Source organism: Mus musculus, chromosome 4, assembly GCF_000001635.26.
Source record: "Mus musculus strain C57BL/6J chromosome 4, GRCm38.p6 C57BL/6J".
Lineage (NCBI taxonomy): Eukaryota > Metazoa > Chordata > Mammalia > Rodentia > Muridae > Mus > Mus musculus.
This window is the reverse complement of record NC_000070.6, coordinates 95603567-95630175: the sequence shown is the minus strand read 5'-3', so window position 1 is coordinate 95630175 and position 26609 is coordinate 95603567. Positions and strand designations below refer to the sequence as shown.

General features: G+C 40.8%; 1 protein-coding gene across 25 annotated transcripts in view; it reads right to left on the bottom strand.

The window, feature by feature from the left end:
• Fggy (FGGY carbohydrate kinase domain containing) overlaps positions 1 to 26609 on the bottom strand; it is a 369460-nt gene that overhangs the window by 296764 nt on the left and 46087 nt on the right. For 23 of the 25 annotated variants that reach the window (XR_001784213.1, XM_017320430.2, XM_017320429.1 and 20 more), the window contains one exon: positions 6607 to 6695. The exons of the other annotated variants lie outside the window; for them this stretch is intronic. Coding sequence is in view for 22 of the 23 variants with exons in the window: in XM_017320430.2 (XP_017175919.1) it covers positions 6607 to 6695 (89 nt within the window). In the remaining variant the exon portion in view is untranslated. The remainder of the gene's footprint in view (positions 1 to 6606; positions 6696 to 26609) is intronic. 25 annotated transcript variants of the gene reach the window in all.

Sequence of the window (26609 nt, the reverse complement as noted above, 5' to 3'; positions counted from 1 at the left end):
GCAATAGCCCTGTCAATGGGATACCTACCTGCGCTTTATTAAGCCATACCTCTACCAACTACAGGTACTGCCCTTCCCCCTCAGCACCCAGACCACAGGCCAATCCTTCACCACATGAGCTTTGGAGACATTGCAAGGTTCAAATTATTACAACCTCGTATCAAGCCAAAATATGTGACAAGATGGATATAGGTTGTGGTGGTTTGAATAGATTTGGCCCTATAGACTCATGTGGTTCAATTCTTGGCCATAGGGAGTGGCACTATTAAGAGGTGTGCCCTTGTTGGACGAAGTAAGTCACTGTGGAGATGGGCTTTGATGTCTTCTATACTCAGGCTCTGCCCAGTACATAAGATAGTCTCCTCCTGTCTGCTGTGGAATCAAGATGTTGAACTCACAGCTCCTTCTGCAGCACCATACCTGCCTGAGTGCTGCCATGCTTTGTGCCATAATGATAATGGACTGAACCTCTGAAACTGTAAGCTAGTCACAATTAAATGTTGTCCTTTATAAGAGTTGCCCTGGTCATTGTGATGGTTTGTATATTCTTGGACCAGGGAGTGGTACCATCTGGAGGTGTGTCCTGGTTGGAATAGGTGTGTCACTATGGGTGTGGGCTTATGACTCTCACCCTAGTTGCCTGGAAGTCAGTCTTCCACTAGCAGCCTTTGGATGAAGATGTAGAACTCTCAGCTCTGCCTGTGGAATGTCTGCCTGGATAACGACATGCTCCCACCTTGATGATAATGGACTAAACCTCTGAACCTGTAAGCCAGCCCCAATTAAATGTTATTTTTTATAAGACTTGCCTTGGTCATGGTGTCTGTTCACAGCAGTAAAACCCTAACTAAGACAGTCATGGTATTTCTTCACAGTAATGAAACACTAAGGCATAGTTATACTAATTAGAATACATAGATATTATTTACAAATAATAAATTAAATGAAAAAAAACTTGAATAAGATAATAAATAATGCTGCAAATTTGAGCTGCTGAAATTACATTATAAAATGACTACAAATCAATAGTGCAACCATAACCATCTCCTGATAAAGGAAGAGAGGAACAATGGGAAAATTAACAATACAATAATATCCCTTATTAACCTCATTACACAGACATAGAGAACTAATAATATTAGGGAAATTCTTGCTATTTCAAAGATGATTACAGGGTTTTGTTATTGTTTTATTTTATCCTACAGCACAGACTACCCTAGAGCTAAATATTTAACCCAGGCTGGCCTTGAGCTCATGGAACTCCTCCTGGCCTCTAAAGGATTTAGCTACAACATCCAGTTCCTAAAGACCATAATTTCATCTTTTTACAGTGGAATCAAGACAGTTCATTGAGAGCCAACAAAGAGTTTGATATTGCTGTAGAAGTAAAAAGAAAATAAAAGAGTATAAAATAACATAATATAAGGTAAAACAAATTCAAAATTTTAGAAAATTCAGCCCTTTTTTCTCTTAGGGTCTAAATGTCTCAGAAAATGTATCATATAATCTCTGAAAAAAAAAACACATTTTCTCTTGTACTGGACAAGCATAATCATCCATTTCTTTTGGCTCATGTCAATCAAAATAAGTCAACTGAAAAGACAATTCTCCAATAGAAAATAATTCACAATAATGTATGCAGCTTTTCTACCCTCCAAAAGTTAAGAAACAATACTTCACTCTATATATGGTCTGTATGCCATGAACCATCCCAAAGAGTACAGCACAGCAGAGAGCAGGTGGAGGCAGGCACCAACACAGTAACAGACAGAATCAACAGAGATGTCAATGGTATGTTACCTCCCTAGAACAGAATGTCCATAGCAATCTAAAGAAAAACAGCCGACAAACTCTAAAAGCAAATCCCACAATATACAGGATCTATGTGCTTCAAAGATGGCAAGATTATCATAACAAGGAAAGTCTCAGAAACTAGGACAGCCAAAGGAAGTTATAGAGATATGTCCAAACAATACATATTGGGAAACCAAGAAAGGCCATTAGGTTAAAAACTAGGGTGTTATATAGAAATTTGCACCTGTATACAATTTTCTACCTTGGAGGGAGGCTCATGATGCAGGATATTCCAAGGTGAGGTGAAACACTCCACCCTGTATATAAGCTCCTTAACCACAGAAAGCAAACAACTCAAAGGTTTCAGGAAGTCTCTGAAGTTGACCAGGTTTACTAAGTATCCCCCCTCTCCAAGTAAATGTAAGCAGTAAGAACTGTTGGGAGACATTCTCCAACATGTCAATACTAGCTGCTTCTAATCTTCGGCAGAAAGCCCCTCAGCGCCCCCAGGCTCGGCCTCTAGCTGCCCTTGCAAGCCAAGAACTCTCCTCCCGGTGGGACCCTTCGGCCCAGGAAAAATCCAGCCCACGGACCCCCACTCCATCCTCACCTCTTTCTCGGCATCCAGCCACGTCTGAGGTGTCCAAGAGCCTGAGAACCAGACGTCCGGCCTCTGCACAGCCCCTGGGACCCCCAGACATCTCCGTAAATCCCTGAAACCTCAGACAGCACTTCCCCATCCCTGGAGCGATGTCCAGTGGCTTCACATAGCCCTTGACACCCGCCCTGGAGCCAGCGTGGGGTAAGTGCAGTCAAAACTTCCCCTGTCCCACCTCCCCCAGTGGCCCGATCCCTGTGGCAGAGTGGACTCCGGACACCTCATAACTCCACAAAGCTGACTGGAAGAGGAAGAAACAAGCTGAACTGCCTGAAAAAGATATTTGCCAACCTGTCGAACGGCCTGCAAACTGTACAGATTTGGTGGGCTAACACCCAAGCTAGGATAGGCTTTTGTGATGTAGCTGTCTTTGAGTTATTTCTCTTCCTGTACATAACCCATCACTCACATTCCTGTAAGTAACTTGCAACAAACGCATGGGTTCACCAAGTTGGATTTTGGTGGTATCTGCATTTTGGTTGGTTATTGGTTCTCTCTGTGGAGGAGTAGTCATTTGTTTGCATCTGCCAAAAACAGTGTCACCCACCACTGTACAAAGAAATTCGAACAAAGAATATGGCTAATGATAATATGTCAACCTTGGTTCCTTAATTGTAACAAACACACCACATATTAATACATTAGCTAGAAAAAAATTGGCATTTGGCATCTGAGAACTCTTTGTACATATTCAGTGTTCTTGTAATCCTAAAACTATTTTCAAATGCTTATTTGAAATTATAATTGAATTAATAAAACAGTTATAAATAATGTATGGAATATCATGAACCTTTAATAATGTAAAGAACCTTCTCTCAGACCCACTGAGTTAGACAAGGCTTCAGTTCTCCAGACAGCTTCATGCATTCCTTGCTTCAGCCAGGCTTCTCATGCTCCCTTCTGGCCATCAGGAAGCTCACAAATGAATCTCGTCAAAATTATTAAAAAATGTATAGCATCTACAAAGTTTTTAGCATCAATGTAGTCATTGCATTACTGTTTCCACTTTGTTCTGTTTTTTAGGTTTAATCGCTGTTTTGTTGTTTCTTTTGGCTTTTTTGTTTGTTTTCTTCTGTGCTGTGCACTGATCCAGTGACTGAAGGCTTCACATACAACCCGTTTTGATTGCATTTACTGAAAGTCATTTCAAATCGCTTAAGAGAACATATGCATACAAATATATGGATGCATGCAAATATGTTTTTGTCTCATGATGAACAATCTTATTATTCACATCTCTGACTAACCATTTCTCATGATCTGAACAGTTACCCACTCAGTAGTCAGAATGTGGCAAATTACTAACACATTCAATTTCAATTCTTAAATTGCAAAAACAGTACTAACACCAGTACGCTAACAGATGGTGGCTGAGTACCAATTGAATTAAAAATTGTCAATATGCTTACCACAGAAAAAGTGAAGGTCCTTGATAAAGGACAACCACTTTTCATTTTTATTATTATTGCTATTGCTGTTGTCGTCATTATTGTTAATATTTTTATTATTAAAGTAGCAGAAACTCTTTTCATTACTACAGTAGAAAGTGTAGACATGAACCACAAATCAGAAGCCTAGCAGTGATTTTTCTCAGTGACTCAGATAAAAAAGTAAGCAGCTAAATCGAATTCCTTTCTTAGGGGAGAAGGAAAAAGAAGAAAGAAGGGCCTTCTTATACTGTCAACGCCAAAAAACAAGCTTGTAACCTTTAGACCAGGTGAAATCCGATCCCTTCTTAGCCAATAACAAAAAAGAAAAACACCCTCTAGCTTTTTGGCACTGACTTCATCGAAGCCACCCAAAGCAAGCACATGAAAGAGCCAAATGAACACCAAATCAGAACCTCACCTTGACTTTTTGGGTGCCAAGTTCCTGATCTGTTGCCCAGGGTTCTTTTGGCATTGACACACTCTATTTCAGGCCTCATCACCCTTGTTCTAGATGAAACAGACAGGAGGGACTTTTTGTTTGCAAATGCTTTATTATTTAATACTAGATGGCACACACTTATCCACAGTATCCAACTCTCGCTGTAAGGACTCACTGATGAGTAAGCACACTCACCTGGAGAAACAATGGATTTACTGTAGCCAACTGTGGTAAGACCATCGGGACTTCTGTGCAATGTATCAGGAACTTACTGTAAAGACTCTGCCAGAAAGAGGGAACTAGGCAGCCAATTATTTTAAAACTAAAAACACAAGCAAGAACTGGACAGGAACTGGGGCCACCAAGAGGCTCTGTCTCAACAAATAAAAATGGAGACCCATCAACGAGAACACTCAACTTGAAATTTAGACATTTACACAAAAGCACACACACTTACCACACAAATAATACAATGAATGATTCAGGTGCTTGTTATAAAAGAGCGACTTGAGAAAATAGTTTCAATAGGACTCTCACAAGCTTGCAGGAAGTTATGATCCCCACTAACAAATATAGATAGTAAGGCTCAAAAGAAGAGAAGAGACATGCCCAAGGTCACATAACTATTACGAAGCATACATTTCAGTGTGACATCCACAGTGTGTGTATGCTTGGCATTTCATCAAGTTTATTTTAGTCAGGGCTAGCCTCTGAAAGCCCTGACTAAAATGCAGCGGGAAATAACAGGAAATGAGTATGTTCACCATCCAGAGTCACTGAGAAGAGCCAAGGACCAACTCAACACGGAGCTGAAGTGAGTGATAGAGAAACGGCAGGAATGTGAGAAGGGGAAAGATGGAGAGAGAGAAAAAATTGGAAGGAGGGAGGGAGAGAGAGAGGACAGAGGGATGGAGAAATGAGACAAGGAGGAGGAAGTGGCTGTGGCTTAGCAAGCAGTGGCCCCGGATGCTCCTCCTTCTTGGTTTCATTTTTCAGCCCAGCAAAATCACAACTTGTTAGCAGTACCTTGACTAAATAGACACATTTGGCTAAAATAATATAACATTTTGTTCATTACTTCAGAAAAGCAGAAAAATAGACTACAGAATGGCCCTCTCAGAAATTACTTTAGAGAATGCCAAGCCAAGAGAGCAATGCTGAGGATAAGAACTCCATCCACACACCGCCCTCCACAGTGGCCTTGACTGTGAGGAGTTGTACTATCCAGGGCAAAGCACAGACCTCCGTCTTTCTCCAGTCTTCTCTCTTAAGCAGGGTGGAGAACTAAGGATGGGCAAGGACATCATCACCTGGAAGTGGATCCCTTCCCCACTGAGGGGCCGCTGGGGAATGAATCTTTCACTGGGATGGCAGGGGCAGGCTGACATGAAAATGGACACACTTGTGGATTACATCCTTTATTAGTCTCTCTCTGGGAGCCCCTAGACCAAACTCTGACTCTCATCAACTTACCCCAAGAAAAGGCTACAACCGCACCAAGGGTGACAGGCGGAAAAGGAGCCCTAACCCATTCAGGAGCATCTGTCCCATTTCACGGGCCTTATCTGTCCTCTCCAACTGCTTCTTGTCCTCAGCGGTTGCCAGCTCCAGATCCTGACTCCTCCTCAAATCAGAACACCAATCCTTTCTCTAAATCTCTTTGAAGATGAGGTCAAAATGACCATCACTTTGCCGTACTGAGGTTTCACACCTCGCTCTCTTCATTCCCACATACAGCAACCACAACCTCAACTCAGTGAGCATTTGTAAAAGTACTCTCACGTGGAACACAGTTTATTTTTAACATGTGTAAGTTCTCAAATGTAAGCACTGTCTTAACACAGGTCTGGGATAATTCTAGGAGATTTTCATAAAACGTGGCTTAAGTTCACAACACATGCACTCAGCTAACACCCATTTCCTTGCAAAACATATCCTACCCTAACTTCTGAAGCATATCTTTTTCTTTCTTTAATTCACCACATAGAAGAAACCTTCAGAAAGAGTTGGAGTAGGTTCTGAATTTTAATATCTCCCTTCAAATGTGTCCGATTTTAATGACTGGTCTTCACCTTGTATACTCACATTCCCAGCAAGATTGGAAACAATGGGACTTAGGCATATGCAGTGGAGGCAGAAGATAGATTCAAGATGTTTCAAGTATGCAAAATCACATGCAGATGGAAAAACATTATGTCCAGTCAAAGAGAGTTAAGAAAGCAATATATAGAGAGACACCCAGGACTGGAAGAACACAAATAAAATCTAACTTGTAATTAACATACCGTGCTGTGACACCTGTTGCCTTCCATGATAAGAAGTCTGGGAGATCAAAGAAATGTCCCGCCTTATCCCAGCAAATCTCTCTCAAGTTCTGCCAAATTAAATATATATTAGAATCAATTAGGAGTTTTTTTCCCAACTCTTCTCCCCTTTCAAAAATGTTTCAAATTTTTCAAAACAAAAGTGGAGCCAACAATGTTCATGAAAACATCTGTGTAAGGGCTTGGGGGAGGGTGGTATAAAAGTAGTATTTATACAGGAAAGAAAACATGACAATTATTGATCCTTCCAAAAATGACCATAATTTTCCTTTCGTCCCCTTTGCAATCTGGCTAGGGAGAAAACATTTCTGTGGATATGCAACCCAGCCTCTTGGCAAAGGCAAGAGGCTATGCTTCAAACATGGAGTAAGAAGTTAACAGCTATACACAAGAAAAAAAAAAAAAACTACACTAAGTACTACTCAAGGAATCTACAATGTGCCTTGTCATGAAAATTCCCAGCATACTGACTGGTACCAAAGTCAACTCAAAGAACTCCCTGCCTAAGCCAGTATATAGTCAAATCAAGAGGATGTTGGAACATTTAGACATTTATTTTATTCCATATTGTCAAGTAGCCAGATTTTTTTTCTTGCTGCTGGGCTTTCTTTTCATCTACCAAATCTGGACAATTCAGTCCTTACTTGCTGCTCTACTCTTTCCCATGACTCCAGCCCTCCTATACATCGGGTTAACCTTACAAGCACTGGGGTAAGTCCTACTCAAGGTTATACCTAGTTCCATACCACACACATAATTGTTAGGGCAATGTGGTAGTTTAATATGCTTGGCCCAAGGAGTAGCACTATTAGGAAGTATGGCCTTGGTGAAGGAAGGGTGTCACTGTGGGGGATGGGCTTTGCGACCCTCGTCCTAGCTACCTGAAGACAGTATTCTATTTGCCTTCTGGCCAAGAAGTAGAACTCTCAGCTCCTCCAGCACCATGCCTGCCTGGATGCTGCCATGCTCCCACCTTGATGATAATAGACTGGATCTCTAAACCTGTAAACCATTCCGAATTATATGTTGTCCCTTATAAGATTGCCTTGGTCATGGTATCACTTCATAGGAGTAAAACCTTAACTAAGACAGGTAATGTACTCCATTTTTCCTGCTCTGGATGCTCTATGAGGTTAAAGATTTTGGCAACTTTGGTGACCATGATACCTCTCTTCCTACATACTGAGTGGACTTTTGGCTGCTGAGTGGACATTCCATAAGTTTAGTCCTCTCATGATAAGGACTTGATTAGTTGACATGTGACTTAGCTAAGCCACGCACAATTCTTCGTGCAGGATTTTAAAATCAAGGTTGAAATGAAGCCATCCAAGCTCTGTCTGTAAATGGAAACTTGGAAAGGACGAAGCAACTCCTTTCTGCAAAGTTCCTAGAGCTGAAGAAGTAAAGACAACAGAAGACAAAGCAAGAAAGACTACCAGTCACTTGACTTGCTACGTCTTCTTGCTTTTAACTATTCTTTGTTGCAAGACACACAGAAAGGAATTTATCATAAACTCAGGGTATTTCTGGAACCTAAAGGCAACGGTGCAGACTTCACAAGAACATATTATGCCTTTGTGGTACAATACAAATCTACTGACCTACTAAACAAACTGCTTAGATTCCCCTTCCAGTCTCTCTGCTGTGACAGGGATCTGTCATGGTACAATGACTTCCACCTGTGTGGCTTGCCTTCTCCGGGAATGCAAAAGAGCTAGCAGTTATTACATCAGTTTGACAGACACTTACCTAGTTTATACATGTTTGTATTCTCAAATTCCAGATTTTTGCTACTTACTGTCCCTTGAAATTCTGCTTTAGCACATAAATCCAAGTCCACACACTGTCTTAAGTACAGGGTTCTAGTGCAATGAGGACATCAAAGACTCAAGCATAAAAGCCAAAGTATTACAACCATTCTGTTACCGTGTATGTGACAAGCCTCTGTTGAGAAGGAAATGAGTCCCAAATTTCTCTTTAGATATTCATACATTTTAACATCAAATAAATCAGAGCTTATGATTTACAAAACATTCCTAACAGAGCTATGAACTTGTATAACCCTGAACACTTAACAAGTGACATCTAGAAAGTAGTAGCCTTTGATATTATGTGAGTCAAACTAGCAGTATGCCTTTTGGATAGTCTGAAAAACCTATTTCCATGTGCCTTGTGGTTGCGGCAGTTGGCGGTCATGGAAAAGGCAGCCTCCTTCCTTCATTTCAAAAATGCAAGGCCAGTCACCAGGCATCAAAGGCCAAACCACTACAGAACAACCACTACTTCTAGTCAAAGCCAAACAATCACCCTGAGCTGAGAAAACAACTGCTTCTGTTAGGTTTTATGTAAGGTTACTAAAGGCCGTACATGATGGCAATCTTCTCCCTGGAGACATTCCAATAGCTGCTGTGGACAAAGATATCTGAGCAGCACATCTCTGAGAAAGCTCTGTTGTGTCCTGAGAGTAGGGGTGAGGAGCCCAGGAGCACTTCCTCCAGAGCTCATCCCAGCCTTGTGAATCCAAATCAGAGACCCCAGGCATCTTCTGCATAGAATGAAGTACCAGAGCTAACATGCTAGGAAGGATCAGGCATCTTTACAAGGAACATCAGAAAGACTACACAGGTAATATTTATTTATTGAGGAACATATCAACACTTAATGAAAAAATGCCATGAATTCTAAAAAAAAAGCAAGAATGAAAAACAAAAGGGTGATATTATGTGATTATATTATAGTCTCAAAAATTAAAAGAAATTTTAGAGAGAAGGAACATGGTCATGGAAGAGAAATTAACAAATCCCTGGCTTTCTCTGCAATTTGAGTCTGAGGATTGGCTAACACAGATTAGAGGGAAGAGCATGGGTGACAGGGATGTGTCTGGAAACTTGACAATTGCTTGAAAGACTGGCTGGCTCTGAGGTTCCAATAAAATTCTCCCACAAAGCTACTAGATTTACAAGGGTTTTGCCATCAATTGCCATATTGGCCCATGAAGATGGATTTCCAACCAGTTCTGCATGGAAATTCCTTTGTCCTTCACCCTCCCCAGTCACTGAAATCCCCAGCAAAGACTCACTGAATTAATTCTCTTCTTGTGTCCACAGAACCTACATCAGGGCAGTTACCATCTTTCCCTCCACAATCTACAGCATTGTCCCCATTCTCTGTCTTCCTTGATTCTCAGGGCAATTCTCAAGGCAGGCAATACATAACACTCACATCTAAGGAGGTAGGAACTAAGGGTTAGACTCAAAAAGCTTGACCTTAAGTCACCCACGGTGTCTGCTCTAAGTAAGTATTTCATATATTTTATAGCTGCATCTGCCTGGGCTCCTAGCAGAGCTATGGATTTGGGGCCTTTGCAAATGCCTTGATGAAGCTTCTGTCATTCATTCCATGAGAGGAAAACAACAACAGCTAGAAACCCTTCCAAAAACATTTCAGAGATTCCAATTTTAATCTTAGATGATTTATTTAGCTTGTATGGACTAAACCAAACCTCCATGCATAAACAGTCCATAAGTTAGAGAACCACACAGGCCAACTTAAGCTGTGTCTCAGCATGGGATATTTTAATCCAGTTCCAAGTAGGAGGTCAAGAAGAGTTAAATCACTCTGTCCCCAGATATTAAGGAACTAAAAAAACCTTAGTCTTTCAAGAAATAATATTTCAGCAGTGATTTGGGGTGTATAACTTGACACTCAAGGTTCTGCTTTCTAGTAACAATCCTTTGAGCTAAGCAATCCATTGGCTTGAAAACAAGAACAGCTTGACCCCTACCATTTATTACTTCATAAGACCATAGCATTTCTTCAGAGAAGGCTATTACTCAAAACTCACATAGCTTTGCATCTCTGAAGAGGGTAGGGGCAGAACAGGTATGCCCAAGGCTCAAGACCAGGGCCTGGGGCAGAGGAGAGCCCTCCTTATGATCTGCAATGTCTCTAGAGCTGGGAGGTTTCTCTCTTTCTAGATGTTGAGAAATATTGCAGGGAACAAGACAGTTACAGAAAAAGTACCAGGATGCAGGGAAAAAATGAGAAAATTGGGTTTAATTTATTATTAATTGCAAAGAGATTCTATCTAAGTTATTTGTGGTGTCCTGTAAATGAAGGGGGGGAGGTAGATCAGAGCTCCTGAACCTCCCATACAACAAATGATCCTGCCTGCACACTCAGAGTCCCATACCATTCATGTTTTCTAGAACTATCCATGAAAATACAAAGCTTTATCCTGGCTTTATGTTCACGTTTTGAAATTGGAACGTGGCCTGAGAGCCCAGAGGTGGGCTATTTCAGGAAATCTGTTCCTCAGTGTCGTTCTCCAGAGAAAACAATCCTGAAGCATGCAGCAGGTCAAAAGTCCAACCAATACCTTCCTGGAAGAAAAGAAACTATTGTGTGTTTCAGACTCCCATCTACAGTTAGGGGGCAAACACTAACAATGCTTCCAGGCAGACAGGCAAATAAACTTGGATCTGAAGGACCAGAGGCATCTTTCTAACAGTTAAGGCCTGACAATTCATCCCTATGTTAAGACATCCAACAGCTTCTCAGGGCCTCACGCTCACTCCTAAGCGTAGTTCCTGGGGGTCCATCTGGCTCCTGCTCATCCATCCTGATTGCTAGGATGTCTTTCGGGGATTGTCTTCCAGGCTTCTCTAGTAACATTCACTCTACCCTTGCTGCTTTTATTGTAACTCAACACATTCTGCTCTTTTATGGTTCCATGCCTCTGATGCCTCTATGTGGACTGCTCTTTCACCCCCATCCCACCCAAGCTGTACCTCAGCTTTCCTCAATCTCCTGTCCTTGATGCAAACCCAGCTCAGATATACCTTTGCTGAGAGTCTCTCTTCCCTCGCTGTAACTGATTATACTGATTACACACTCATATACTCAAATCCATCTTCAAAATGACAAGTTCTTTTAGAGGGCAAAGGACCTATATAATTCATGGGGAAAACCTTGAAAAACACTTCCGGAGATGTAGAATTTAAAGCTAGACACTGGAGCTGGAGAAAGATAGGCAAAGGAAAGGTAATTAAAAATATGATGTATGACAATAATGTAATGACTCTGATACCAAAGCCTGGTGAGTCAGCCTCATAACTTTATCACAACATTTTGTGTGTAGTCATATATCTGTCTCTAATGAGTAATCACAGACAGGGTTCAAAAGAGAGAGGGGGCTTTCGGCCTGGGGTGGCTAACACACGCTCCACAGGAACAAGACTTTACTTGGAACTTAAGATCAAATAGACTATAAATCTATGCTACTGCTGAAGAAAACTGCTACGCAACAAAGCCTGAGTGTGTACAGCACAAAATCCCAACTAGAAAAGAGTTTGTCCCATCATCTATTTGTATAATGAAATAATCCCACTATACAATTGATTTCATGTATTTACATGCAACCTCTGCTCACTCACATACCCTAGAGGTATTGTATAGAAAGGCAAACTCCTAATTGACACGAGAGTTGACTTCCTAACCATGGTACACTGGCATCTACATGGCATCTGGCAGAATCGAATCGTCAGTGCTTATTTGACCTAAGACTATGATACCACCGTGTATTCTTGGAAATAAGTTTGCACTGAAGGAGCTAAGAAATATGGCATCTGGCAACTCTGTGTGTCACTGTTGTCCTTACAACCTTCTAGCTGTGCTCCTTTAGAAAACTCAATCTCTCTAAAACTATTTCTTCAAATTCCATACGACTGTCACCTACCTCAAGGGATAGTGTGCTTATTATATAACTCAACAAGTCTTTCAATGATATAATAGGCCTCCATTGTCTTCAAAGCATTTGATATGCATGATTTGATATAATCTGTACAATAATATAAGGCAGAGAAGCAAGAAATGTAACCTTCACTTTACATACTATGAAACTAATGCCTCAAAAGGGAACACAATCACATGACAGGTAAGTTGGAAATCAGATTTTTGCATCTTTAACACCTACCCAGTGCTAATTCAGTCTTCCACTTCCCCAAAAGTTTTTTTTCTTTAATGGAAAATGCCAGGACAGGAGAGTTGCCTGTCACCCAGATGACAGATTGATGTTCTTTCTACAGAAGAGCAAAGGAGGCCTGAATGTAAAAAAGGCATTGGAATTAAAGTCTTGGAGTAAACAAAAAAGGGAGAAGGTGTAGACACGTGGAAAACTGAGAGATCTACCCAGGATTTCGTGCTGGATCCCATGCTGTTCTCCTCACTGCTTTTCTGTCTCCTGTATGAGCCTCTTTCTTTGGTGGATCTTAAAATACGGATCGTCCAAAGAGTGGACACTATAGCCACTTAACTTACTGTTTACATATGTATGTACATATATACATACAATTATATGCATATACATATGCATATTAATTGGGAGACCTCAATTAATTCATGGATTTCAAGAAACATCAGAGTAGAACACACTGAATCTAATTTTAATTCAAACTCTCCTCAGAAGTGTCTCCTAGATGTCACACTCACCTCCAAACCTTCCAATACAGAAAACCTGTTATCTTCCCCAGCATGGCTTCTCCCTCCTTAGTTTTATGTTTGTTGAACAAAGAAGTCATGTTCTGTTTCTGCTTCTCTATGAGTCCTTATATTCAGTCATCCTTTCTGTTTTAACTCTCAGTTCATTCACGAACAGGTTTCTTTCTTTGCATCAGAGCTTTTTAGAGAAACAAAACCAACTCAATAGGCATGTGTATGCATGTATATGCCAACTCTCTGTGCATGTGTATGCATGTGCATATACAGATGTATTCACATGTACTCATCACTGAGGTCTCAACTCTACAAGGGCTTTGAAACACTCCATGAAACTGCACATAAGCTGAACTGGATGGTTCCATTTATTCTAGTTTCATTTTTGTTGCTATAAGAAAATATCCAGACAAAAAGCAACATGTGGAGGGGGAGTTATTTGGCTTACAATCCCAGGTTATAGACCATCATTTTGGGAAAGTCAAGGCTATAATGAGAGCAGCTCATCATATTACATCCACAAGGAGAGCAAAATCCTTCCTTGTTTGCTTCCTTGAGGCTTGGGCTATCTTTCTTCTCTCAGACAGTTCAAGAACCAGCCCATGATCTGACACTACTCACATTCAGGGTGGAGCTCCCAACACAATTAACAATCAAGATAATCCACCATAGACATGTCCATAATGAAACCTAGACAATTCTCATTTAAAACACCCCAGTTGAAACTTAGTTTTGTCAAGTTAGAAATGAAAGCTAAATATTATATCTACCTGCTGAATGTCCCAATCCCCACTTTTACCATGAGATGTTCACTGTCTGTCCTTCTCCTTACATTGAATCTCCTTAAAAACAGTACTGTGGTTTTATCGTAATCTGTACCCAGGATTTAGCATGGTATATGATGCATTCTAGCTGAATGGAAGACTAAGAATGAATGAGCAGAGATGTACTAACTAAATAAGAGTTTGTGGAAATGAAAATAAGGAATGAATGGATACATGAATTAGTAAGTACTGTCCTAGTTTCTTTCCTTTTTTTTTTTCCCTTCCATTCAAGTTAATGGCTTTTCTCAGGCTGTTTCGGGAGCAGAAACATATTCTAGCCAAGCCTGACTGCCAGGAAGACAAATTTCTCTTCTCCGGGTGAGTAGGTCTTTTGGAGAAGTTTCATTTTAATTGGAAAATGGATTCATTCACTTCCTGGCATGGGTTCTTGGGTCAGCACAGCACCATTACATAGCTGCCAAGCAGCCACTGATAGAGGGGACTGCAATGGGAAAAGAGCTGCATCAGATTGGAAGGCCTTAGGACATCTGAGGACAAACAGGTATTAGTTCTCATCAAACTCAGACACACATTCTTCTTCCCCAACAATCCTGACCCGGGAATTTTATTCATCCCCAGCCTTGAAAGGTAGGTGTTCTTAAACATTCTGTGGGGCTTACTTAGAAATATGTGGCCTTACCTGTTCATTTTGCAAGAGTTAGAGGGCTCCTTCACCACTCCCCACTAGACACACACAAAGGCCATGACTGATATGTTCCCTCATTGCTCAAGCAAAAATAGGGGATGAGAATGCCCTAAAAATCTCCCCCCATGATAGTCACACAGCTATCAGACCACACAGAAAGCATCTCTTTTATGAACATGTCTTGTATTGTTTTTCAAAGGTCTGTGAAGAAGGTAGTAAACTCTACAAGGGCTTTGTGGCTAAGGTGAACACTCCTAGCCTACATCTTAACCCAGAATTTGTAGCACATACTAGACATCAGCCAAGACTGTCAGAATCAGTTTCACTGTCAATATAAGGGGTTTGTTTGGGGGGGGTGGATTCTGATAATAACTCTAAAGACACAGGTGAATAGACTATAGACTCTTCCTAAAAAGGAGCTTAGAATCGAGCATGGGAGACATAGGCCTTCATGTTACTTAAGAGCAGCAAGGACTGTGAAGGAGATAGACATTTACTTAGCATATGCCAAAAAGAGCAAACAAACAAATAAATGCATAGCCTCACTGAATGAACGCAGATTATAATATTATGACTTAAACATTGATATGAAGAACGTGAGACCCATATGTATTTGGTGACAGAACTATTAATAGCAGAATCAAAGTTGATTAAGAATAACCAGACTCCAAAAACTGGGGAAATGGAGTGGAATTAGCATTCAAATGAATTAGTTTCAGAAGTGCTCCCTGAATACTAAGTATTGTTCTAAGCAGTTTACATATTTGATTATATGGTCTCCCAGAAGACCTATAGGAGAGAGAAAGAGAGAGAGAGAGAGAGAGAGAGAGAGAGAGAGAGAGAGAGAGAGAGAAAGAGAAAGAGAGAAAGAGAGAGAGAGAGTGTGTGTGTTAAGATATTCAGTAATCGTTATAGGACATGAAATTGAAGCAAAGAGTAATTAAATTCACCAGTTTATCAAAGCCAGGAAACTACAAAGTGGCACTAGAGCTTACTGTGTTCCCTGCTGTCTGGCTCTGGGGTCTATGAGGTGCTGGAAGATACAACTAAAGAGGAAGCTTGGAGATTATTATAATTGTTTAAATAATTTTTCCTTTACTTTTATTGTATATATTTTGTACATCTGTGCACCATATATGTGAAGTGCCTGCAGAGGCCAGAAAATTGAAGATATCCTGGGACTAGAGCTACAGATAGTTGTGAGTTGCCATGTAGGTACTGGATATTGAACACTGGTCCTCAGAACAAGAAGCAAATGCTCTTAACCAATGAGCCATCTCTCCAGCCTCTGATTACAAAATCTTGTTCACAATCCTCAAGCTGGCTAGGGAGAACATGTGAACTACTCCTGATGACTGTTCAAGTTCCAAAATACTTGCTTTATAAAGCACAGAATCTGTATGGCTATCAAGGAAAGCACTGCCATGAGAAAGAAATGAATATAAAGGGAAGTTAAAAAGTGAGGAAGGGGAGATGGAGGGAAGGAGAGACAACATCAGGGCCTGGGCAACATTGATAAGGGCTCATCAACTGTGCCCATGAACAAGGAGAAGAAACTGTGAGAGGGCCAGTCAGAAAGACTTCTCCTAAAATCAGTAAGAAATCAGAAAGGAATGGCAGACACCATCCATCCCTGAGGAAAGGGTGACTGCGTATGCAGCTTTAGAACAATTGAGACAGCAAGCACCTGGTAGATTCCAGAAGTGAACAGTCAAGAGGAAGGAGAACCAGCTCCCTCATGCATTTCTCACAAGAGGACAAAGAGCAGAGAAGAAGGAAAACAGGTCAAATAGAGGATATACACAGAGATCAGGAACAATGGAGATTAAGTAGGAAGAAGGAGGCCAAATAACAACAGAAGCAAGTGGACAAAAAGACAAAGGGAGTATTGGGTAAAAAGAAAGAACAGGCTAAGCATGAGCTATGAACAGAATGGAAGGAAAAATAAGGGAAAGACAATGACAGAGAGAGTATGAAGAAGGAAGGAGGAAGAGGAGGAGAAGAGGAAGAAATTCTGTGGGAAGCAGTGGGAACACAACAATGTCTTCAAGGAGACTGTGTATGGGGAGAGAAGGGCAGAGCCTGACTCTCTCAGTCCTTCCTTTAAATGAATGAAGTCATGTCTGATGTCACCGTCTGAGTCAAATGCCACTCAGAAGGAACGGTGGAAAGGTCTGTATCTTGTATTCAGTCCTATCCCCATGAATGAGAGGGGCTAACACTGGGATTTTTTTCGCCTTAGGGCACTGTGTAGCCTACTCTCGAGATGTGTGGAGTAAGATGAATGTTCCACCTAATCAGAAAGGAAGCTGAGCCATGAGAGTGCTCAAAGCTCCTCCTTGGAATTCTCAGGTTAATGTCCTTAGAGTGAGAGAGCTGGAAGTGGGTGGCAAACAACTGCTGGCTTTCTCTCACTGTGGCTAATGGGCAACTGGAATCTATACCATGATGTTCCAAAAGGAAATTCCAATTATAAACAGACCTCCAAGGACCTTGACTACCTAGTGCTCATTCTTCAGGGCTCATTCTTTAGGTACCACAGAGTATCCCTTACAAATTCTACTACCCCTAGTACTCCTAATCTAACCCTACCTTACCCCCTAGACAACCTCCCTGTCCTGTGACCTTGGCCTGTGAGCTGTGTAAAACTTGAGTACAATCTGAAACAGACCTCCCAACTCTACCAGACAGCGACTGCAGTAAGTGTGCCCCTCTTAGCATATCTCATTGCTTCAGATAGGACCTGGGAGCTCCTGTTTAAATAGGAACTGAGAGGTTCATGTTCAAATGGATGAGTGTTATTTTGGCAATATCCTAGTAGAAGTTGCTAATGTGATTTTCTTCATCTTTCTTCAAAGTCTGAAGAGCAGACAGTAAGCAACCTCTGTTTCAAAGAGGTCAGAGTCTGTTTACCGTGACTCATTTGGGATCCCATTTCACAGAGCATCTTGCTATAGTTTAGGTTAAGTGTCCCACAAAGCCCATAAAACTAAAGACAAAGGCATGGTGACCAGGCTGTGATTCTGTTGTAAAGTGATGAGACTTTGGGAACAGAAAGGTGACTAGTGTACTTTTTTATTAATTAACAAAAGAAAACATCCTTTTAAAATTGTTTTGGTTTGGAGAATAGCTTTTTTTTTAATGAGGGTTTATTTTGAAAATAAAATTTTCACTCAAACTTATACGAACACAATCCAAAATAAGATAATATCTAGTGACAGTTTTTCTGGTCAGATGACTTTACATAACTTTATAAAATATTCACATATGAATATCCCTTACTAATGCAAGTCTCTGATTTAAACCTAACTAAACATTATTGTAGTATCTTTTATTTTATAGTGTCAACAAGCTTATAAATTAGTAAATCTACTAAAATTTACATGTATGCATCCTTTCCTAAAAGCTGTCTGTAAAGATTAAGCATAATTTTTGTCAAGGCCTTGTCCCTTAAACAATGTGAACCCTATCTCCTTCACTGTTGGATTACTTAATTGGGCACAGAAACAAGCATATCAAAAATATATCCCAATAATCAAATGTTTTGATTCACAGAGTTTAGACCCCTTAGCAATGCTGTAATAACAGGTAGCGCAGTGGAGTCCTCTGACTTAGTAATCTCTCCAATGATGCTCAAATGCATACCTTTGGGGGATTTTTGAGTCAGAAGACATGGACCACTGAGACAACAAATAGCAGAAGCCATGCTGAAGAGGTTCTGTTAGAGGCACTACTGCATCAAGTAATTAAGAGTTTGCTGTATCCACTCTGACACCCAATATGCCAGGGACTCCATTTCATAAATAGGGACCTCAGGGCCTCAGGCACATGAGCCGCCGAGATCATACAGACAATGGGAAGAACTGGAGAGAAATCCTGGCCATGAACCCGAGCCCCACCTCCTATAACCACCATCCAGCTGCTGCTTCCAAGAGCTAGGGAGGCGCTGGATAAATACTTCTACAATGATCCACTCTCTTTCAGGTCCCTGGACAGACCTCTGGCCCCCCCAAACAAGGCCAGACCACATGGCTGCCTACCAAGACAACTGTAAGAGGCATCTCTCTGATGGTCCCCGCCTCTCCCAACATGTCTCTGGAGTTCACAAAATGCCAATGCTGATGGACCTAGAGGTCGAATGCAGCAGCTGTTCTCAAATGCCAAAACCATAGTGCTAGTCCATGGGCAAAAATTTTCATTAATCAGTGGCTAAGTAAAAATGAAAGTAATAATAGTAAAATAAAGGTATTTATTAATAACATTATAAACATTATGAATTCTATAAATAATCATTTAAAGAGAGACTGTACTCTTCATTTCTTTAATGAGTAATGGGTAAGTTTCAAGACACTTCAACATATCATCAACAAGGGAAAACTCTATCCATCACAGGGTTTAGACCCCTTAGCAATGCTGCAATAATAAACAGGTAGCACAGTGGAGCCCTGACTTAGGAAACTCTCTAACGATCCTGGAATGCATACCTTTGGGGGACTTTCGAGTCAAAAGACATGGACCACTTAGATGACAAACCCCAGAAGCCACTCTGAAGTGGCTCCACTGCAAATGCAGTTTATATAGCGGGTGTGGATATAGGTTCAACATTGCTTCCCACTGAGATCAGACTTCCCTCCACAGGTTCTACCCAGTGCATTGCCCCTTCAGGCTGCAAGATACATTAGACATCAGAGGAGTCCCTGATCTCACTTGCAAATCACCCAGCAAAATAGGCACAGCTCACTGCTCAGAGACAAGCTTGCAGTGAGATCATAGCTGCAGGATCCTTTCAGGGCCCTGGAACCAAGAAGGAGCAAAGACTAATTGAGCTATTCATTCATTCTTTCTATTTACATAATATTTGGTCAGAGTGCAAAGGAGAAGAGACAGAGTTTCTAAGAGATTCATATATTGTCCTGGGGTACATAAAGGAGTTTCTAGGCTGGTATTTGTATAGTAGAAGAAAACTTAAGACCACACTCTCAAGGATAATTCTCGAAATGTAAGTTTAACTTTGGATCTAAACTTTGAGAACTAAATGGCTTTTTGTTTTATAGTTTGTATTTACCTTAAAATTTTAGGTCGGACAGAACGGTTATATGGGATCCAAATTGTTCATTTAATAAGAACTAGCTCTATAAACATTTTTCAGTCATTCTGTTGAATGATAAAATATAAAACTTAGAACTTACTTAGCATAAGTCAGATATATAAATTTGGGAAGGAGCTCAAGTTTATGGTTTCCCTGTTGTATGTTTCTTCAATGCCAGTTCACAGCAGATACCCCAGGGTAATACTAAAAAATACAAGGTTCAAATGCTGAGGTATCTGGTCCTGGTGTACAGAGGTGTGGTACAAGCATCCTAGAGAAAGACTTATAGATTAGCAGATGAGTTTTAGCTTCACCTGGAGAAAAAAAATAGGAAAAAATTAAGGGAGCAGTCATTCATTTCTAACGTACAAGAGCATAAGAGAGGGGTACAGGACCCTAACCCTAACCTTTTCCCCAGAGCCTGTATCAACTTCACTTGGAAGATAAGCCCCTGAGTGTGGTAACAGACGGGCAGCCAAGGCCTGGGCCCAGGTGGAAAGGGTCTATAACCCTCCAACCCTCATTTTCTATAATGGGAAAGAGAAAATAAAGTTAACTTGAGCATGCAGCAGATCTTTACTTTGGAATGTATGCATATGCCCAGCAATAAAATATGGCATAATTCATAATTGAATGCCCTCACCCATATTCATGAATGCAAGTATTTACTATGTTATTACCTGGAGCTACTCAGCAGAGCTCTAGATACTAGACACACATGGATAAGTTGGATATGATGAAGTATAATCATTATGAGAGTAGGGATAACACAAAGGATGCTGCACAGGACATAGAGCAGGGTACCAGTCAACACTAAATGGAGAAAGCCAGGTATGGCTCCCAGGAAAAGGTGAATCTAAGTCTTAGGCAATTAGTATGCATTCAAGTAAAGTGAAAATTATTATAGGTTTTCCAGAAAGAAGAAGAAGAAAAAAAAAAGACCCAGAGTGTGAGAGAGTTTGGCGTGGACTCACAGCCAGTGACCAAGGAATTCACAATCTGGAAAGGTTTTTCCATTGCACTCAGCATCTGCTATATGAAAAGTAATGATGGAGTCCTTAAACACGCTCCCACAGCCTGAATCTCAACTGCAAATGCCTGGAGGGGAGGGTTGAAAGGAAAATGATTAAGGAGTCTGGATGGGGCCTGCTTTGTCAGGAGGTGTGCCAACCCTCTAACATGACAGGCGCTTCTCAGAACGGCCATTCTCCAGCATGGTTGTGTGGGCCTGGGACTGTGAGCTTCTTTCTTTTTCCAGATTTGAAGGAAATCTATATTTTTATGAGAATTTCTTAGTTCTTAAGTATTGGAAATGCTCAAAATTGTTCTTTCCCAAGTATACAGTGAGTCAAAAAAAAAAAAAAAAAAAAAAACTCTTCTGGGGGCCTGATTCAGTCTTGTGGCAGCAGGGGAGACAAATGAGTGATTTTTTTTTTAAGAGCAAGCAGTAAGGGATGAAGGTTGGAACCTAGGAACTGTGGACAGGCTGAGCCTTGTGAGACTCTCCTGGCAGTTCATGCCTTTCCCGGGTACCCTTGGCTGGACAATGAGATGAGAACACCGTTATTGAGGAGCTTGCATGAAATTCCTCAGTGATATTTAGTGATATATAATAGGTCCAAGAAGAATAAATTCCCCTGTAGAATAAGTGATAAGCGTTATCAACCAGAAAGTCTGGCTGTGTCTACAGGCTTTTTTTTTTTTTCATGAGGAATTACCAAGAAGCAAAGAATGAGACTGTTCTTACCATATCCAAAGAATCCAACAAGGACAGTGTCCCAGTAGTGACACCTTCTTTCTCTATAACTTGCCCATTTTCCGAATGCTTCCTTCAAAGAGATGTATTTAGGAACCTGCACATTCAATATTTAGTGTTTTTCTCTTTAATACTATGGTGTAATGTTGTTGTGTTAATATATATATATATATATATATATATATATATATATATATATATATATAGTCTACCAAGTATAGTATTGTGCCAGAATGACTTTTTTTTTTTAAGTAGTAAAACAGACTGTGTTACATTCATGCTTAAAACCTATCAACCACATCTTACTGCTCTTAAAATGAGGTCTAAACTTCAGGTCGGAGCTCTGAGGTTATGCATGTTTTGGCCTGTCTGGTGCCTAGCTCAGACAGTCCACGTTGCTAAACTCCTCAGCTGATTTCATGAGGTGAACCCTTTCCTGCCAGGAATCCAATGCCCTTTCCTAGGAAAATTTCTCATCACCAATGAAACCAACCAAAAAAAGTCCAAGCTGGCCACACCAAATCCTCCATAGCATTCTCCAGAAACAAAACCATTGTGTGTGCATGCGTGTTTGTATGTGTGCATGTGTGTGTGTATGTGTGCGCATGCATGCGCACATGTGTGAATTTCCTTGTCTATTTTCTACCACTCTAAGCTAGACCTTCAGAAGCTACCAAGGTCCTTCACCTCTCTTATTTACCTGGGGATCCCTAATCTCACCACAATGTCTATCACACAGAGACCCTTACTAAAGGTAAAATAAAAATAGGATCCCACCACCAATTGTTCACAGCTTAGAGCCTCTGAATTCTGCCACCCAAAGTCTTTCCCTGAACACGTCCATGGATGGCCTGACAGAAAAACAATAGAAGAAAGAGAGTAAAACGGCGATGAGCCATATTCTGAAGGGAAAATGTCAACGTTTAAACTCCAGCCTGGTCATTTACTAGTTGAGGGACTTAGTGAAAACTTCAAGTCTCTGTACGTATTTCCGAATACATAGAAGATGATATTTACTTCCTAGGGTGGTTGTAAGGATTAGATGAATTATCAGGAGTGCAAATGAGCTTGAAAGCACTAGATACAAAGTATCTCATTAACATCATATAGTCACTGACCACTGTCTTCAACTACTTCCTGGTTCTGTTCTCTGAACTTGGCTGACCTATGTCCCTTCAATAAGGCTAATTTCTTGACAGCATGGCCTGTTTTTGGGTGTCTACACAGGTTGATGAAGGTGCCTACAGAATATGGGTAGGGAACAGATCCATGACAAAGCTGTTACTTTGAGTTTCCTTACTGGTCAAAGAACATAAATCACTTAGCTCTTCTGAGCATTCACCTTCCTAATCTGTAAAATCAAATAAATAAAATGTACCCCACAAAGGTGCTGTGATGATAATAAAATGCCTTTGTTAAATAAAATATTCATAGCTCCAGGACAGGATTTACTGGCAAAGTTTAGGGAAATCAGGGAGTAGATTCTCCCTGATTGCCCTGGGCTCATGGTTGGATGTCTTTGTACAAGTGTAACACACAACAGATGATCACACCATGACTGGACCAGTTTGGCCCTCTCCTCCTTCCTGCTTCCTGATTGTCTTCGACAGCCTCACATGCTTTACCTAACTACCAAGCAGGAAGCACACCTCTCATGAACCATTCACTACTCACAAAGGCCAGCCCATGAAGGAAGACATTCTAGTGTTTAGAATCGCTCAGTCATAGACAGCATGTAGCTGAAATGCTCATCACAGGAGAAAAAAAATTACAAGCACAATGTAAGAAAAATAAAACTACTATGTAAATATCTACTATGGGAACCACTTTCCAAACATCCCACTAAATTAAAATAATTCTCCAAGGCCAGCATCATCACAGTCCAGTGCTCTGAGGCATTAAGAAGTTTGTGTAGCTTCTCCAGGCTCCTCCAATTGGTTAGATGTAGGGAAAAGATTTAAACATATTATGTCTGGCTTCAAATCTTAGACACTTTCTGTTGTCAATGATGTAGAACTCTTCTGTGTCTCTTAAAGTTCTTCAACATCTGTATTAGCTCCAGTACCCAAAGAGGGCTGGGAAGAATTAGGCCTGCATGTGAAATTGCACACTACCCTAAGAAAGAAGAGTAACTACAATTGTGACAGAGAGAGAGAGAGAGAGAGAGAGAGAGAGAGAGAGAGAGAGAGAGAGAGAGAATATAAGATGGCATTTCAAGAAATAAACATACTTTTATCTTTCATAAAGTTTCATGGTTAGACTAAACCTTAAGATAAAGATCATTATATCATCAAGAAGATTGGAATAATCAAACCAGGAAAGGCACCAAGAAGAGCTGGCAAGCCTGTCATTAAACAGGAAGTACTAGATAAGTTTCTCTCTCAACCTGTGGGTCGAAACCCCTTTAGGGATTGAATGACCATTTCACAGGGGTCACCTAAGGCCATGAGAAAACACCATTATGATTCATAACAATAGCAAAATTAATGTTATGAAATAACAACAAATATAATTTTATGATTGGGGGTCACCACAATAAAAAGAACTGTATTAAAGGGTTGCAGCATTAGAAAGGTTGAGGATCACTAAACTAGAGTCAAGTGAGATCTTTGTTATTCCCAGTATGAGTTTCTCTCCAACAGTTCCTACTGTAATATCCTCAACTGACACTTCCTTCAGACAGAAGGAGTTATCAGCCTACCACTCTACACTCCTACACTCAGGAACCTCTCTGGCCTCTACATTGGCCAGGAAAAGGTGCATGGGAACTAACTAAGTCTAATTAGGTCCCAGAACCTGCACTCATTTCTCAGTGTACCCTTGGCAAACAGAAGCATGGGACATAGATGGAGGTGGAAAGGCTGAATTTGTTTCCTTCTTTGGGGACAATGGTAGGAACTGACTGAAAAGTCAGACTGCAGTCTCTCCACGTATCCTAGAAAGGCATAGCTACTCATGCCTCATTAACACAGAGCTGTCAGAATCCACAACAGCATCAGCTGTTACCTGCCCTGACCTTCTGCAGTCTATATCTTGTATCCCTACAAAATTTCATGTTAATAAACACAGGCAACCCCAGCTGCTCCAGGATGTTGGAACTTAATTTACAGTTAGCCTTCATTAAGATAAAAGTCAGAATCATTGAAGCCAAATGGAAAAAAATCTCAGCTGCTTATAAAAAATTCAAATGGCACTTTTCCTTTGATCAGACAGTTCTTCTTATGGAGATACACTTCAACCTTAATCATACAAGTCTTAAATGTAAGGGACATGATTAAAATTCCATATTACAAAAGTAGATCCCAGTGAGGTTGTCCATGAGCTACATCTGTCACAGCACATCCCTTTTGACTAGTGGGATGTCTGAACTCCAAACTCAGCCTGCCTCCCTGGGACATGGGAACCCAGGGTAAGAACAAGGAACACAGAAATGGCCACATTATGAAAGAGTGGTCAGCTCCCATCAGCCTCCCTGTCCTGTGTTACCCCTAAAGCCTCTAGCTAACTCTGCTCTCATTAGTTCTCACCTGGAACACCTTATGAAGTCAACGAAATTACTCGAAACCTGTGTGTGGAGCCCTCTAGCTAAGGGTTGTGGGCGCAGCAGTGAACAGATAGACTGGATATGATCTCCAGCCACCTGCGGAGTACAATGGTCAGAGGAAGCAAACACCATAGGGAACCATCATGAGAACTGATAGAACAGCATGGGAACAACAATGGTAAGATTGTACATGGGAAAGCCTTCTGATGTGAGGGAAAGGCTTTTGAAGGAAGTGCACGGACAGTGAAAAACTAGTCCCAAGGGAGAGTCAGCTTCATGGGAAACACTACTGTTCCGGGCAGAGGATGAACACCTGAAGACAAATGCAGTCGACAAATGTTTTTTTTTTTTCCAGGTGGAGAAGAATATATTTTGTTTTGCAGGCTTTTCAGATGTAACCAAACAGTTGCCCCTGACAATAGAACAATGAGTGGCTATGACTGTGTTCCAGCAAGGTTTAGTGACAGCCACCAATCTTCACTTAATTGTCACATGTCAACAAATATTCTTTTCATCCTGCCTCAATATCTACACATGTGAAACACTTTCCTAGATCTAAAGCCCCCCAGTAGCATTTCAAATAGGCAGGCAGAGGGCAAGAGAGTATGATCTGCTATCCCCTAACCAAAAGTGAGGTAGCAAAGAACCTGCTGCATTCGGGGGCCTCTGACTGGATCCCTCTGTATGAAGTAAAGTGAGCAAGGACATAAATGACATCACATACGATCTTCTGGGCCAGGATGCATGTAGTGTTATTTAATCCAGATGCAAAGCCACTAGAGGCTTCCATGGTAAGTAAGAAATCTCCAGCTTTGTGCACACATTTCCTTGCGCTATTCTTCACATCCCCTCCAAAGTTATCTAAGACATTCTATTTCCTACTTCATAACCATCAACCAGACTGCACCACCAACTTAAGATCTTAACAGGCTACTTACCTAACCTCTTTCCAATTACACTCACTAAAGTCCCATCTCTTCCTTCCAAAACTACATCATAGGATATATCTAGGAAATCCTTCCTCTTTTAACTACTAGGCAAAGCCTCCACTTGTGCCCTGAGACTCATGCCAAACTATCTGCCTCTAGAAAAATAACAATTTTACCCAGAGCATTATACATGTATCTACATCACTGCTCTTGGACTGTCTTCATCTTCATCCAATAGCTCCTTTTGCATCCACATGACTCCACTACACTTTACTTACTGCATGTCATAGACTCTGATTACATATGCTCAGGCTTAGTTCTTATTGTCCCCATTTTTCTGGTGTCTCTCCAGCATTTGCTGGTTTATAGCAGAGCTCAGCCAGAACTTAGAAATGAAGGAATAACTCAAGAATAGAGAAAAGATCTAGTGAGATGACCAGTGGGTAAAGGCATTTGCTGCCAAGCCTAACCACCCAGGATTGATTCTTGGGACTCACATGGAAGAAGGCAAGAATTAACTTCTAAATAAATAGGTTATTTAATGTGTAGACAAATAGCAGCTTACTGAGTTAAAGAGCACAGACTCTTACATTCTTATCTGAATATGTACTTAAACAGCTCTACTGAAGCTATCTAGCATCTCTATATCTCTCATCAAAGAATCAAAAGGAAGGTACCCTTTCC